General features: G+C 52.1%; 1 protein-coding gene across 7 annotated transcripts in view; it reads right to left on the bottom strand.

The window, feature by feature from the left end:
* Positions 1-2,646: 2,646 nt before the first annotated feature.
* Positions 2,647-16,260, bottom strand: part of VAV2 (vav guanine nucleotide exchange factor 2) — a 109,512-nt gene continuing 95,898 nt past the window's right edge. For 5 of the 7 annotated variants that reach the window (XM_039348356.1, XM_039348350.1, XM_039348352.1 and 2 more), the window contains 14 exons: positions 15,998-16,107; positions 15,617-15,718; positions 14,467-14,555; positions 13,591-13,607; positions 13,227-13,242; positions 12,276-12,403; positions 11,460-11,534; positions 11,129-11,181; positions 8,668-8,784; positions 7,994-8,081; positions 7,780-7,903; positions 6,328-6,414; positions 5,778-5,932; positions 2,647-5,538 (listed from right to left, as the gene is read on the bottom strand). In XM_039348356.1, the coding sequence (XP_039204290.1) occupies positions 5,491-5,538; positions 5,778-5,932; positions 6,328-6,414; positions 7,780-7,903; positions 7,994-8,081; positions 8,668-8,784; positions 11,129-11,181; positions 11,460-11,534; positions 12,276-12,403; positions 13,227-13,242; positions 13,591-13,607; positions 14,467-14,555; positions 15,617-15,718; positions 15,998-16,107 (1,209 nt within the window). In that variant the 3' untranslated portion in view covers positions 2,647-5,490. The remainder of the gene's footprint in view (positions 5,539-5,777; positions 5,933-6,327; positions 6,415-7,779; positions 7,904-7,993; positions 8,082-8,667; positions 8,785-11,128; positions 11,182-11,459; positions 11,535-12,275; positions 12,404-13,226; positions 13,243-13,590; positions 13,608-14,466; positions 14,556-15,616; positions 15,719-15,997; positions 16,108-16,260) is intronic. The other 2 variants (XM_039348355.1, XM_039348357.1) reach the window with 1 other exon arrangement.

Below are 16,260 nucleotides of genomic sequence, written 5' to 3'. Positions count from 1 at the left end.
TATTGTTTAGTCAGGTACCACTGTTCTATACCTGTGCATTTGGTTTTTCCTACCTAAGTGTAGGACTTTTCTCACCACTGAATTTCATTTTGTGGATAAGGGGTTCCAACTGTTCAGGTCTGTCAAGAGCTTTCTGTATCTTGTGTCTTATCTTCTGAAGGGTTAGCTATTCCCACCAGCTTAGTGTCACCCACAAATTTGATGAGTTTCCATTCTATCCCTTCATCCAAATCATTTATGAAAATGTTAAAAAGTACTGGGCCTAAGACAGAATCTTGGGATTCCCGTCTGCATGTTTCCCCCCATGTAGATATAATAGTGCTACAGAAGACTATCCATTGAGTGTGGTTGGTCAGCCAGTTACAAATCCATCTGGTGGTGATGCTGTGTATCCTACATTTTTCTGTCTTACCAAGAAGGTGGTTATGGTCTACTTTGTCAAATTTTGCCTTACTGAAATTAAGTATATTGTGTCCACAGCATTTCATTGGCCAATAATCACTAGTCAATGTGTCAAAGAATGAAATAAGATTGGTTTGGCATGATCTGTTTTGGACAAATCCATGTTAGCTTCTGATTATAACTTTGTTTGCTTTTAGGTGTTCGCCTATTAGTTGCTTTTCTAGGATCTTTACCTTTTCTTTACCTTTTCTAGGATCTTTCAGATATTGATGTTGGGTTGATTAGTTGTAGTTTCCTCGATCCGTTTTTCCCTTTGCGAACATTTAAAAGTTATTTTTGACACTTGTTGCAAGGCCTTGGCTTTCCTAATTTCATTGTTGCAGATTTGGGCTATTTGATGGTATTCTGCAAATACGTTGCCATTTCTTTGGGTTCCCTCCTGCAGGCATTCCAGTAGCCAAGGAGAGGGGGGGGCACTAATGTGACTTTTGCAAGGCCCACGCAACGTCCAGCCGGAGGCCTGCTCCGCCGACAGCCAGCCCTCAGCGATTTATTTATTTATGAGACTTATATACCGCTTTAAGTGCAAGCACTCTCTAAGCGGTGTACACCAGTAAGCAATGTATATATATATTTACATTGCCCCCGACAATCTGGGTCCTCATTTTACCTACCCCGGAAGCGATCACTTCTGCCTGGCCCGCCAGCGGGGCCCGACGGAGCGGGAATGGGGAGCTCGCTTGGCGGGAGAAGCACCGCATCTGTAAGAACCCCCCCCCCACTTTGCATCTTAAGAAGACAGAACTCTTGGAATAATTCTTCCAACAGGAATCCTTTATTAAGAAGAAGTGGTTGCAGGCGTGCTAGACAGGACTTGGGGTCCAAGCTCTCCCATTCAAGGTTTTAAGGGGTTCCCCAGCAGTCCCACCCAATCACCCCCCCTTCCAGTGATAGTTTCAGGCATCACAATTCCACCCCTTTGATCCTTTCTTCCGTCTGGATGGAGACTTCAGATAAACTACATGAAAGGTAAATAGCCCCTTTGTCATGGTAAGGTTCTTTGGTGCTATTTACATTCAAACTCTTTGAGGTTGCAATAAACACATTCAAATCCTTAGAAGTATACTGAAGGAAGTGAGGGCCATAAAGCCCCTTTGTTCTCCCCCTTCTCTCCCTCTTATGGCAGAATCCAGAGAAGGCAGAATTGGGGTTTTCTATGTTTGATGATTAAAGATGAAATATAATTGGATTCTGACAGCATCCCAGCGCAATGGCAGAAGAGGGGAAAGCGGTATCTTTGCAGCTGGGAGGCCGCCCAAAGGGCTGAGCCAGGCGGGGCAGAGCGTGAGGCTTTAGGGCCGGAGGGGTCACGCTCAGGCCACACCCACCCCGGCTCTGTAATGGTAAAAACATCACAATGCATCACATGACGCAATGGAGCTTGACCTCCGTGCATGGGAGACATCGGTCAGGCCAGCGGTCGCCTCTGCAGCTGCTGCTACGCTCCCTGTTGCAGCAGCTCTTAAAGGGTTGCAGTGCAGCTCTGAAATTAATGCAAGGCAGACCAAGTTTGTTACACTAGAATAGGAAAAAAATGAAGAAAGCCGTTATTAACTAGAGCCCAGAACTGCAGTGAAACATCAACCCAAGGAATCTTTGCACTTTCCTGCTTATAAAAATAGGAAATTGGTGAATATAATTGAAGAAAGGAAGAAACTGGCAAAAAATATGTGGTCTTCCAAAAGAGGGGGAAAGGTTACATAAAAATGAAAGCTGGACTTGTCCAGAGAAACATACAAGTATTTATTTAAAACATATTGTTTTTTAATCAATATGTTACTCATTCCATATTTAGTATTTTATCTTTGCAGCTGGTTCGTTTAAAAGCTGCTTCCAACTGCAGCAGCAGTATTTTGAAGTGGACCAACAGATGAGACTTCACTGGCAGCAGCCTCCCCTCCCCCCCAATAGGAGACCATGGACAAAATCTGTCAAAATGACTTAATGGCACACAATCAAAAATAGGTAACAAATCTGCTGCGTTCAGATGTCAGATGCCCCAGGAAACCATGTAAAAGGAGGGGAAATTCTCAACAAAGGAAAAAGTGTTTGGTAGAGAAATTAAGAGACTTCTCTAAGAAAAAGTATTGGGAATTGAGGATATTGTGTATCTAAATATATTACAATTTTTCATCTCTTCCTTCCTGGCCCCAGTTTAGGGCAGTGCAAAAAAAGAGAGACCAATACATCAGAATGTTGTCCATATTTATTTTCCATTATTATATTTCTTTTAAAAATGTTTTTGCAAAATCAAAATATATGTACAATATTTTGCCTTCTTAATAAAAAATCCTTTTCTTATTCACAAATAGGGTGGCTAGGGAGAATAATTAATTACAAACCAAGCACCTCCTGGGGGGAAAAGAAATGTTACATCAGCAAACAAAAAACAGCCTTCCTTTTTCCAATCAAATATTTTGATTTTCTCCAGAAGGACCATCTTATAGTACAATTGCATTGTGGTCCCTTGTTTTTGAGAAGAAATGCCTCTTCCAACTTCGATGGAGTTTTGTAAGGGCTGAACCTCTGCACGTGCTCAGACAAGTAGTGTCTGCAACAGAGGCAGCCCTTCCTCCGAGCCACGCCCACAGCACCGGCTCTTCTCCACAACAATCCTGCACAGGCATATGAGTGTCCTCGTCTCCCAGAGCTCCCTCAGCGAGGAGTGGGCTTCACCCTCGGCCCCCCGGGCCTGGCCCAACAATTCCCTCGCTTTAACTACTCCACCAGGCCAGCTCACCCCTCACTTAGTTTACAGAAAATGCAGTCATGGTGACTCAGTGGTTAGCTTTCTTTTGTTCTGTACTTCTCCACAGAGAAGGTCGCAATCCCCTCCTATTCCTCCTGCATCTTCCACTACTGCATCCACTGGGGGGGGGGGGGAATTCTGGAAGGATCCAGAAAGAGGGAAAAGATGCAACAGGTGGATAGCAGGTGCCTCAAGCCTAGACCCTGGACCGTTCCTGGCAACCTCTACCGCATCTGTAGCACAGAAGAGGCTGTCTTCAAGATGGAAAAGGGACCAGCTGATCAGGCCTGGGTAGGGACATACTGCGTGTATTGTCACTGGATGTTATGGTGGGTCCTCCCTGATGCCTGTTTCTAATTCTGACTTCAGGAGGAACTGGCAAGTGGTCTGTCTGGGAGATACGAGTAGCATATTTTTCTGTTCTGGTTTTGCAAAGCACCTCTCTCAGCCCCAGCTCAGAGCACTGAATCCTATCCAGCCTCCTAGAGAAGCAGCAAAGAGAGAATACAGAAACTCCCTCTTCTGCCATCTAGTGGTCACTGGGATTTTTTGCAGGCCAGACAGACTTACTTCCTTTCTACCTACCTACCTCCCTCCCTTGCTTCAGTGTGGGGGGGGGGGTGTTTAGGCAGCTGAGCTCCCTCACTTAGGGAAAGATTTGCCTGATGACCCAAAGAGTTCTACAGGGATCCACCCAGCTGCTGATCAATTCTATTGAGATCAGCCATGGGGGTGATTTTCTGCCTCTCCGCCACATGTAGGTATTTCCGTACGTGAAAAGAGGAACGATTGGAAGATCTCCCTGCTCTCTGGCCTAGGGCCTACCCCATTTCTGAAGGGGCATCCACATCAGGGAATGTGAGCTTGCCAGGCTGTCTGCAATGGGTGAAAGGGCAGAAGCAGCCTGGAAGAGCCAAGAGGAAGTCAAGGCTGATTTCAGGTGAGGCTCTCTGTAAAATGGAGGCAAATCTGCTGTGGGGCCCAGGCCCACCTGGGCACTCAAATGCAGATCTGCTGGGAGCAGGCAGGCAGAGGGGCTGCTGTGCCAATCTCAGGGAGCTTTGGAGCAGCAGATGGCCCTCAGCAGCCTCCAGGAGACCTTGGACTCTGCCCCCTGGAAAGGCCCTGCCCCACATGCAGCCCCTTGGCACCTAAGCCTTTTGCAAAAGAGCTGAGGAAAGCAGGGAAGTCGCTCAGTGCTCAAGAGGGCTCCCTGATGTATGCTTGGAAGGAAAAGCTGCCTCATGGCCTAGACACGGCCAGTGGATCTCCCCAAAGTCCGAAAGGCAGAGCGATTCCTCCTTTGTGGCAAGAGATCCTTGCCGGGGCTCTGCGCGCATCTGTGACATCCATGTGGACAGCATCTGTTCTATTGGACACTAATCCTTCTCCGAGCAGAAGCTCCTCCAGCCCTGAGGGCCACTGGGTGGATGGAAACCATTTTGCCAGCAGGATGAGCATAATGCAAAGGCTTTCTGGTTAACTCAGAGGGCAGCAGCACCACCAGGAACCGGCAGGCCCTGAGAAGGCCAACCTTGACTGGTTGTGTGACTAGCAGAGGCTCCTGGAGTTCACAGGGTCCATTTGGCAGCCAGCTCAGACAGGCTCCCAGGACTGATGGAGGAGAGACTCACACAACAGAGGGAGAGGCAGCAGTGGGGCCCGTGGGGTGCGCCCACATAGCGTGTACTTCCTTCTTTCCAGTCCCAGATTCACAACAGGCTCAGGAAGAACCCCAGCAGTCTGGGGATCCTCTTTCCTCTGGATCATAAAGGGGCCCACTCACATTTAGGGCAACTTCGGTCGGTCCACAGCCCACCACCATGGTGGGCGCTGGGACTTGCAGAAGCCCCCCCTAAAGTTCCTAAGCCAAGGGCACCCCTTGCAATGTCCTCCTGTGACTCCCAAACCCCCAGCATCTCTTCTCGTATCCCACCCAAGGATCAGACACCACCAAGCCCATCTTCCACACCTCAGACGGCTTGGTAGTGCAGCCACTTCTGGCCAGGCCATTGGGTCCTGCCTGCCTTCCCCAGAGGCTTCGTGGTTTTCTGCAGACGTGTCTCAATATCCAGCGTTCAGCTCTTCTGTGTCAGGGAACAGATGAGAAAGAAGCAGCTGTGCTTCATGTGCCCCCCGTGCACTCTGCCCCATGGACTGGGGAGTGGGCCACAGAGGCGCTCTTCTCGGTGCTGGAAGAAGAACAGTCCTGTTTTCCTTGGAGGCCCAGAGACGGCCGGGGCTGCCCTCAGGGACAGTAGCTCCTGCCAGTGTGGGCATCACTGCACCCCCTCCTCCTCCACATAGGTCGAAGGGAACCAGCCGATCTGCAAGAAATCACAGCTGAACATAAGGACTGAGGGGCAGCCACGATGGAGCACGGGACCAGGCCAGTCCAGGAGGGAGGGGGGCTTTTATGACTGCGGGGGCTTGAGAGAGCAGGGCCCGGCACTGGATGCATCGCCAGTCCTTGTCTGGATGCCCCCTCCCCAATTCAGAAAGGAGCGTGAACGGCTGTGCCCAGAGCTCTGCAAGAAGGGCCGTGCACCTTCCAGAGGCCACTTACTCGGCCATTGGCCTCTCCCTTCCACCAGCCTTGATCCCCGCCGATCCGGCTGTAGATCTTCACCACGTCCCCTTCCTGCAGGGAGAGCTCCCGCATGTCCCGGGCAGCAAAGTTGTACCTCGCCACTGCAGTCCCGACGGCCCGAGGAGTGAAGACTGGGGGGGAGGGAGATATAAAGCAAGAAGAGTGAAGGAGCTTCCCGTGGCGTGACCTGTCCAGGTGCCAAGTCAGGCGAGAGCAATGTCAGCACGTTCCGCGACTTTCAGCCTTATTTTTTTCTTTCTGGCTAAAATGGGGTGGTCCAAGTTCTACCTGGGCACCTCTTTGGCCTTTCTGGCCACCAGGAGCCTTTCTCAGCTGCTGTTAAGCTGCTCCGCCAAGACTGGGCTAGGAGCTGGTGGCTGATCTGCCAGCTGTGGGTAGAGGGTCACACGGTCCTTTCTTAGATGACCAGCAGGTGTCGCTGTCCTTCAGCCTTTGCATGCATATAGATATTATTCATCTGCTACGTTTATTATATCGAGAGACAGAGAGAGAGAGCTATATCTACCTGACCAAAAAGGAGTGGAGGGATTCTGAGAAGTGAAGTGGTGGCCCTGAGGACTGAGAAAGGAAAAATTGTAGGAAGCGCAGGCAGCTGCAGAAAAGAAGTTAGAGGGAAATGGAGGCAGCAGGAGAAAAGGGAGGGGGAAGACATTATTAAAGGGGGACATTTATGAAACGGGAGAAATCAGCAAGGCAGGGGAAACGCCCACCCAAACCACACGGCTCTTCACTCTTTGACCCAACGGCAAGACAGAGCTGGTCTGTGTGGCTGGTCAGCCACTCGACCCCCACTGCCTCCCCAGGCGAAGACCCTGCTGTGGGCTGATCTGCGCAGAGGGAGCCAGGCTCTCTCCTGTCTGGAGGGGAGCAAGCAAAACATCACCCTGGGAAGGGTGCCGGTCCCCTACAGGGCCAGGGAAGGCGCCAGGGGAGCAGGCCCAGCAGACTCAGCACGCAGGAAGGATTCAGCCCTTTTCCTTAAAGCACTAAATGGCAGGTTGCTCTCAGATGCAGCTGCCCAGGACTGTGGAGCGTGGCTCAGGGCAAGCGGGCAGCATCTGAAAGAACCACCAAGGACGTTTGGAAGCCCCCCTGCTCAGAAAGCCGGGATGCAGGATCAGCGTTAGCCACAGACTTTATCATCATCATCATCATCAAAATGAGCTTTGGAGATGAAGCCAGAACCACACAGAAACGACCACCCAGCAATCCTGGCCCGAGTCATAAAAAACTCAGATGGAGCTTTCTGGTGCATTTGGTCATGCGGAGGCCACTTGCTTGTCCACACTCAGACCAGCCCCTTCATCACTCACCCCTCACCCAGGGAAGGGGGAGGCCTTTGTGGTCAGCTGGGGAGCCTGCATAAATTTGGATGGAGAATTCCTGCTTTCTCCTGGATGGGGGAGCGATTTACTTTCTCCCAATCGAGGCTCAGATATCTGGCAAAAACCCATCCCCTTCCAAAGCGACTCCTCCAGTGTTCTTTTCATAAGCTCAGATTCGTTAAATTGTTTTGTTTCAGCCTCAGGACAGTTTTAGAATTTCTTCGGCATTTCTGCAGATAAGCTTCCAAAGAGGAAGGTGGGGCATTGCTGTCTCTTTCCCAGCCCCTCCTTGCTGGGGGGGGGGGTGGTCTGCTCAGGGCTGAAAGGAGGAGGCTTGTTGGAACCCATTGATCAAAAAAGCCAACCCTGGTTAGACTGGACCCATCGCCCTGCTTAGCTGAGCCACAATGGTGGCTGCTCTGGGTGGAAAGCCATGGGGCACTGGGGGAGGCTTTGAAAGGTTGGGGAGCCTGGGAGTCCCATCCCCATAGCAAGAGTCTTTCCACTGCGGGGCTTCTCTGCTGGCCAGCTGGTGGGGACTGGTCCTTTGGCTTGTGGGAGCAAAGGTGGGGCTCCTTGTGCAAGCTCTCCACCTGCTCTGTGACCCCCAGCAGGACGGAGACAGGCCTTACCCGGTGATCGAGCTAAGGTTCGTGAGGCAGAGCGTTCCCGGGATTTGTATGGATACTTCAGTGTTGTGTCCAGCTGTTTGAAGCTCTCCTTCAGGGAATGGCCTTGGTAGTATTCCACCAGTTCCTGCAGAAGAAGGGCAAAGCCAATGAGCCCCATGAAGCCCCCAGAAAGATCAGGTTCAAGACAAGACTTGTTTTTTCCAGAATACCATACCAAGAGGCTTTCAAATTTTTTTGCTTCTGTGATGTGGATCCAGTTATCTTTTTCAACAACTTTAATATGCTTGACTTCATCATTAAACCTGCAAGGGAGAGGGCAGAGGTTTCAGGAGATCACTGCAGGGATGTTTCCTACCCAAAAGCCCAGCCCACCATCACCCTCCAGATTTGCCTTGTGGGAGAGGCTGGCAAAGAGCTGGGCTTAAACCGGCCAGACTTTAATAGCCAAAGGTCCATCTGGTGTGGGTGCCCCATATGCTGAAATGCTGGAGGCCCACTTGAAGGCTTGCTCCACCTGAGGGGTAAGCACACCCCCCCCCCTCTTGGGAGCTTAAGATGTGAATGTGGCCTCCCAAGGAGGACCGTGATGCCGACTAATTTTGGACCAATTATTGGAAGCAGAAAAGTTATCTCTGCCAGACTCTAAAACAAGAACTCTCCCTCAGCAAGTCCCAAAAGGGGGAGAGGTTTGCAAGGCATACCAGGCCAGTTGGAAAGGGGTGCTTCTCCCAGGGCCACCCCCCCTTAAGCTATGGGTAACTTTTGGGAATATGAAGACAGGGAAGGTCTGGAAGCTAGCTGGGGTCCAGCGGGGCTGTGTGAACCCATCTCCTCCGTGTGCCCCCCCCCCCCAGGGGTGGGAGGAACTGCCCTTAGCCAGCCACTGACTTGATGCTGATGGCAAAGCGCTCGGCCTCTGCTGGCCTCTCCCGGATCAGGTAGGTCCCACTGACATGCTGCTTCAAGAGGTTGTCTGTTTGCTGCCTCTCCATGTTACCTGCAAACCTAAAATCCACACTCTGGGTTAGGAGAGATCCCCCTTAGATCCTTCAAACGTCCCTTTGATGCTCTGAAGCTGCAGGAGCCTGCAGGGGGACCCTTGTGCAGAGAGAGGAGTTGGGAAGCCGGGCTCAGCCTCAGAGGCAGAAGCAGCCGCCCCTCCCTCTTGGCAGCTGGGTATCCCTGCCCCCAGGGCTTTGGGGAGGGCTCCGAAACAAGGCCTGGCATGGCGGAGCCCTTGGCGGCCCCGATGCCTTTCCTTGTCTGGTAGGGAAAGGCCTGCTAGCCAAAAGCCCAACTCGGGGTGCACAGTTCAACCCTGAGTTGCAGAAATTCTCCTCCATTGATGACCCTTCATTATAGGGCTCCGTATCTCAGCTCTGCCTTGCTCACAAACCCCCGAGTTGGAATGGAAGGCCTGAATCCAACCCATAATTCATGCAGTAATTCAGCCCCTCCTTCAGGGGACAGCCCCCCCCCATCCCTCCAAATCACTGAATTTACTGTCCTTAGGAGTTTCTCCTACCACGGCCTGCACTCTGTAACCAGAGAGAACCAGTTTTTTCCTCCAGTGTGACATATTTCAGAAAGTCGGCTTCCCCCCCCCCCCTCTTAATTTTTCTCTTCTCAAGGTCCAACCTCCCCACAGGATGCTCTACTTAATGCCTTTCTTTGACTCTCTTCTTCTACGCTCTCTGAATACTTCTTGAAGCTCAGCACACAGAACTGGTAGCACCAATGAGTGGAGATCTGACCAAGGAGGTTGCTTCTTGGAGTTATTCTCTGGAGTTATTCCTTCACGGGATCTGTAGTGCTATTGATGGAGCCCAGCACTCGGTTTGCCTTTTTTTTTTTTTTACAGCCACATCACACAGTTGCCTCATATTTAATTTTCAATAAACTATTATTCCAAGATTGTTTCATCAATAACATATTGAATCAGCTACATCAGCTACATCTTCCATTTATTTTTTGTTTCCTAGCTAGTAATTTAGTATCCATCTCCGTTAAATTATATCCTCTTAATTTCAGCCATTCTTTAACCTAGCAAAATCAATTAAAATTTTATTTCCATTCTGAATCAGCTACAAATGGTATGATTGGAATCATGCATCCGATCACGAAGAGGAAAAGGCCCAGGATGAACCTCGCAGCCTCCGCTGGTGACCTCCCTGGAAGGGTTGAGGAACCCACAAGGGTCATCCTTGGGAGAAGCTGCGTCTCATGCCAGAATCCCCCTGGAATCCTTGGTCTTTTATTTATTTATTTATTTATTTATTTATTTATTTATGAGACTTATATACCGCTTTAAGTGCAAGCACTCTCTAAGCGGTGTACACCAGTAAGCAATGTATATATATATATATTTACATTGCCCCCAACAATCTGGGTCCTCATTTGACCTACCCCGGAAGGATGGAAGGCTGAATCAACCTTCAGCCGGTGAGATTTGAACCGCTGACCTGCTGAACACAGTCAGCTAAAGTGGCCTGCAGTACTGCACCCTAACTGCTGCGCCACCTCGGCTCTTCCCCTTCACAGCTCCTGCTTCTCCAATCCCAAGTCTGCTCAGCCACTTCTTCTTCTCCAGCTACCCTCAATCTGCAGTCGTGCACCTCTATAAACTTGGGGGGCAATGAGAGCCTCTCCTGGGGCTCCAGGCTGTGACCTCAGGCAACACCTTCCAGAAGTGGTTCAACCCCCAAATGAAGAGAAGGCCACTTCAAGTCCTCTGCCATCATGAGGACAATAATCCCTTTCCCTTCGGATGAAGAGGCAACAGCACATCAAAAGCTACAAGGAAGCCTTCCCAGCATCCCTTCTGAGAGAAACAGCTCTTTATTCTTTTCGAACAAGACTGGGGGGGAAAAAGCCCTACAACAGGTCTCCAGCCTGTGGGCCGTGAGGGGTTTGCAACTGGGCTGTGGAAATGGCTGGTGAGCCCAAGCGGGCTCCATTTGCATGAGGGGCAGGTGCATGTGCAAGCTGCTTGCATAAAGGGAGTTGCGCGCATGGGCTTGCCAGCCGCTTGCATGAAACCATCGCCCCCCCCCCCCGCCTGCTGGTCCACAAAGCCAGAAACACTGGGGAACAGGACAGGGAGGGATTTTTTCAGATGCCTTTTTCCTTCTCATAGGTGCAACTGGGAAAGTTTTAGAAAACCACAAATATGACTCTCCAAAGGAACATTGTCAATTGGGCTTGGAGAGAAACTATTCACTCTGACGGTCTCCATTTATAGAGAGCAAGAAATTGTCCCCCGCATCCCCCTCACTTGGACTTCCCCCAACCTTTACCAATGAGGAGATTCGAAATGAGGAGCCCAGCCAATCCCACCCACCCAACTCACCAGGGGTACACGGAATAGTCCATCTCTCGCGAAGGAGGGCGGCTGTTGGGAGGCTGCAGCAGAGAACAAAGTTGTGATTTGGGGTGGGAGGGATCCTAATGAAGGCCAGTCTTCCCAAAGGCATCCCCTGCAGGGGTGGTCTGAGCTGTGAGCAGTGGGACAGAAGACCCCCAGTGCCAGGAGGAGGCAATCGGTCCTCGGACTGAAAGAAAGGGGGTTAGCCACTGAACGCAGCAGCTGTTAATCCAGGCGCTCAATCACTGGGGGGCGAGGGGGGGGTGTCATAGCCTTGAAAGTGGTTCCTGCAGCTCCCTGCCTCAAGGACTCTTACCCGCGCGTCCACTGGGCAAGGCTTGACCAACGAGCTGGGGAAATAGCCAGATTTCTTGGACACGACGAGTCTCCCCTGGAAGAAAGAGAAGAGTTCCTGCCATGTGGGGCGGAAACCCAGGCATAAAGGAAGAAGCAGCGCCAGCGACTCCCTTGCCCACCTTGAGCTTAGGTTTCTTTGTTCTCTCCCAAATGAGGCGGTTTTCACTCTCTCAAAGATTCATACAACACCCTTAACGCAAGTCAACAAGACACAACAATGGTGTCTCTGTCATGTGAACAAGCTAATGTGATAGGCTGACTTAGCAAATGTGCTAAGGGCTGAGTTCCCACAACCTTGCTTTGCTTTGCAACCTGGTAAGCTACAGCCTGGGGTGTGGAACTTCTTCAGCCAACGTGCCTTGCTGGCCACCCAGAGGTGACCCAATTCTATGGAGAAGGGGCTTAGCCCAGGCTACCTCCTGTTTGGTGCAACAGCACCCAATGGGGGGTCTGAGAGACTTGAGGCTCAGCTGGACCAGCAAGCCAGGATGCCGGGCTCCTTGAGTTCACCACGGGCAGATGGCAGAGCAGGATCCTAGATTGGCCAAGGGTGCTGGGTCCCACAGGGGCTGCCCCCAATGCTGGTGCTATTGAATAAACCCAGCAGAGGGAGAGAGGGAAGGAGGGTCCTGTCCTAGCCAGCCTCATCTCCTGGGTGCAGTTGAAGGACTTCAGGCTCTTGTTAAAATGCCTGGCAGGTCCAAAGCTGAATTCCATGGATAACGAGCTGAGGAAGGTTTGGTCTTTTCTGCAGATTCCTGGAGGATCCACTCACCTCCCACCACTGGGAGTCCGGTTCCCCTCGGAGCAGCTCAATCACTTCACCCATTTGGAAAGTTAACACGGGTTTCCCTGGTGGAGCTGGGTTCCCATGGTAATTCTGGAGGGCCACCATTTTAGGACCTGGAAAGAAGCCAGGAACAGCAGGGGCCTTGATGGATCTCTTAGCAGGGGTTGGCAGCAAAGGATGAGGCTACATCGCAGACCCCCAGGAGGAGGTTGTGGTGGAGGTTATGGTGAAGGAGGAGGAGACGGAGGAGGAGCTTGTGGTGAAGGAGGCGGACAAGGTGGTGGCAGAAGTGGAGGAGGTGGAGGTGATGGATGAGGTTGTAGTGAAGAGGAGATGGAGGAAGTGGTTAAAGAGGAGGAGACGGAGGAGGAGGACGCTGTGGTGAAGGAGGAGGCTGAGGTGGAGGCGGTGACGGCAGAGGAGACAGAATTGGAGGATGAGGTGATGGAGGAGGAGGTTATAGTGATGGAGGGGGAAGAGGTTGTGGTTGAGGAGGCGGCAGAGGAGGAGGTGGAGGCAGAGGAGACAGAAGTGGAGGTGGAGGTGGTGGATAAGGCGGCAGAGGAGGTTGTGGTGAAAGAGGAGGAGGTGGAGGAGGAGGTGGTGGTGGTGGTTAAGGAAGAGGAGACAGGAGGAGGAGACAGGTGGAGGAGGCGGAGGTGGTGGATGAGGAGGCAGAGGAGGAGGTTGTGGTGAAGGAGGAGGAGGCAGAGGAGGAGATGGAGGAGGGGCAGAGGCAGAGGAGGAGAAGGAGACAAAATTGGAGGAGGAGGAGGTGGAGGTGGTAGATGAGGAGGCAAAGGAAGAGGAGGAGGAGGTTGTGGTTAAGGAGGAGGAGGCAGAGGAGGAGATGGAGCAGAGGTGGAGGAGGTGGAGGAGGCAGACGTGGAGGAGAAGGAGGAGGTGGTAGTGGAGGAGGAGGAGGGGATGACTTACCTAGATTCGGTGTTTCCTGTCCAGAAATAAAAAGAAAGAAGTTTCAGATCTCCTGGGGCGCTTTTGTTCACACCAGGAGCTAGTTTTGCTCTTAGAACTGCCCCCCCTGCCCCCCCCCCAACAGCAAAGGTCTTACAGAGATGCGACAGTTTGGATTCTTCCCTGCAGCCCCTACCCCCTTGCATTCAAATTGGGGCAGAAATAGTAGCAGAAAAAAGGGTGCCCCATCTCAGGACCAACCAAGGACTCGGCCTCACTTCTAAGAAAGGGGGTGGGGGAAAGGGGACCCCCCCCCTGTCTTCCTCGGGCACCTTGCTCCCTGCGTCATTCCCAGAGAGGAAGGAAGAACAGCTGCACTGCTTACCTGCTCAGCAGGAGAACCTGGAAGGCAACATGAAAAAGTGGCTGGTTAACTGGGAAACCGCCTAAGACAGGGGTTCTCAACCTTGGCAACTTTAAGACTTGTGGACTTCAACTCCCAGAATTCCTCAGCCAGCTTTGCTGGCTGAGGAATTCTGGGAGTTGAAGTCCACAAGTCTTAAAGTTGCCAAGGTTGAGAACCCCTGGCCTAAGAGGAACACCTCGGTTCATCAGTTGGTGTGTGCAGGTCTCACGACCCCCTGAATCCCCCTCCTCATTTCTTGCTATTCCAAATTCTTCCTTCTCTCCCTTTTCTCGCCCTTTGACCCACCTTCAAAATTTAGAATGCCCTTTCACATGCAAATATATTTGTTAAGCGATGGTGACGGGGATGTTACAGGAGGGCAAAATGTATTTTTCAAAACCATTTATGACGTGCAAAATACTCTAAACAGCTGCAGAACGGAGGTGTCTCTGCAGCTGCTCTGCCCTTCTGGACGGGTGAGAGGTTGACAGGGACCCCCAATGAGGAAGCTGCCCGGGGGGGGGGGGCTCAGCCAGTCTACCAGGATCAACAGGCGGCCACTGGAGCGAATCGTGCCTTTTATTGCAGGAAAACGTGTTGATTTGGAGAGCACCGCCCCAAACCTGTCCCCATGGGTGGCCCGTTGATTTGGAGAGCACCGCCCCAAACCTGTCCCCATGGGTGGCCCACCAGACTTTCCTGGGGCAGTGGACTGGACAGCCCAGGCTCTCTGTTTCACCCGGGGACACTAACGGATACCCTGGCAGCAGACACAGCCCTGCTCTGTTTTCTGGGCTAGCTGGCCGCAAGGGGCTTTTCAGCCCCCCCCCGCCGCCCTGTGCTTGGAACACTTACTGAATTTGCAGGGTGGGATGACCTCCAGGCACTCCTTGTGGGCACCCGCCTTGCACTTCAGACACTGGTAGCCTTGGTAGAAGGTCCCCCTGCAGAAAGAGAGAGATGCTGCTAGCCCAGCATGCCTGCCTAGAGCTGGACCCCTGAGAGGCTGTACTCCTTGGAGCAGGAGCAGGGAAGACGCCCCGATACCCGGAGGCCCCTGTGGGCTCCATATCCCTCTCCTCAGATGCAGGGAAGCCCTTCTGCTAGATTCTGAGGTCAGTCCCGAGGTGGCGCAGCAGTCAGAGGGCAAGTACTGCAGGCCACTTTAGCTGACTGTGTTCAGCAGGTCAGCGGTTCAAATCTCACTGGCTCAAGGTTGACTCAGCCTTCCATCCTTCCGGGGTAGGTAAAATGAGGACCCAGATTGTTGGGGGCAATGTAAATATATATATACATTGCTTACTGGTGTACACCGCTTAGAGAGTGCTTGCACTTAAAGCGGTATAGAAATCTCATAAATAAATAAATAAATAAATACTGAGCTCGGCCACATTTACTACTGCCCCTCCTGCTGCCCTCCCTCCACCTGACTTTCCTTGCGGTCTTCACCTGCATCCCGTTCCCTGGGCTTAGCATTCTGGCCATGCGTGGGCAGGGGCTATGGAAATAGGCTGGTGATGTCAGGCCCGGGTGCAACAAAACATCCTGGAACCTGTGCTCATGAGAGGCCCACCAGATTTCCAGGGTGGAGGGGGTGGAGGAGAGAGTCCAGGCAAAAGTTCCCTGCTTGGTCTGGGGGACCAAGTGCCAGTTCCTTGGCAGCACACACAGGCATGGCTCTTGGAAGGTGGAGGAGCCTTGGCCAGGAGGGACCCTGGCCAGCAACACAAGGTGCTTTTCTTCCAGTAAGCTGCTGATGGGGCACTGGAAGGGGTGGGCTCTGGAGCAGGTGCTTTTTGCCATACTGCAGCTCAGAGGCTGCTTGCAGCAGGAACTTCAATGTGCCAGGAAGCCTCAGTGTGGCAAGCTGCCCCCGAGCTGTATGGCTCCAAGGGTGCCTGTTGCACGGCGGCTGGAAGACCTTTTGTAATAATGCACCTTTACAGTAAAACTAGCAGCAGTGTTTGAGAAGTCTGTGTGTACCCGAAGAAGGAAAAACATTCACCTTAAAAACATCTTGCAGGCTTTGCAGTTGGTGGTCTTGTCAAAGGTGAACATCTGGAACTGGTGGTTGTTTGCCGTGGCTTTCTCGGGCTTAATGTTGGATCTGGGCAAAGAAAAGGAGCAGCACTCAGCTCAGGCCAGGCAAAGCAAGTGGCAGCTCCTCTTTGGGGACATTGTGAAGAGGGTCCACTTTGCACCGAGGGTCTCTGAGGCTCAGCCCTGCACTCGGGAACCTCTGGGTCAGGGCCAGGCCAGGCGGCACCACTTAGTCCTGCCTGCGCATCACGTGTACCAACGCCTGTGTCAAGACCACCTGCAGGAGCCAGCCATGCCTGGCTGTGTCTCGACCATTCAGCCTTCTGATCTGGGCCTGGACACTCACATGGCCATTTCAAACTGCTCCATCCACTTCCGTTTCATCTCTTCCGTCTTGCAGAAAAACTGGAATCCCTGTTTGCCTTGAAGGTGAGTGAGGTAGAAGCCATAAGACCACTGTGGGGAAAGAGAGAGGAATGGATGGAGCCAGACGCTGAGGCAGGAGAAGCCCATGGCCAGTGCAGGCCAGGAGGGCTGGGGGGAGCCATCGCGCCACCCTGAAACCTGCCCTTAGGAGGCACCCTTCGGCGGCCGAATTGCAGCACCAGA

The sequence above is a fragment of the Crotalus tigris genome, unplaced genomic scaffold (genome assembly GCF_016545835.1).
Source record: "Crotalus tigris isolate CLP2741 ecotype Arizona unplaced genomic scaffold, ASM1654583v1 scf7180000018142.649072, whole genome shotgun sequence".
Classification (NCBI taxonomy): domain Eukaryota; kingdom Metazoa; phylum Chordata; class Lepidosauria; order Squamata; family Viperidae; genus Crotalus; species Crotalus tigris.
This window is presented reverse-complemented; position numbering and strand designations above follow the sequence as displayed.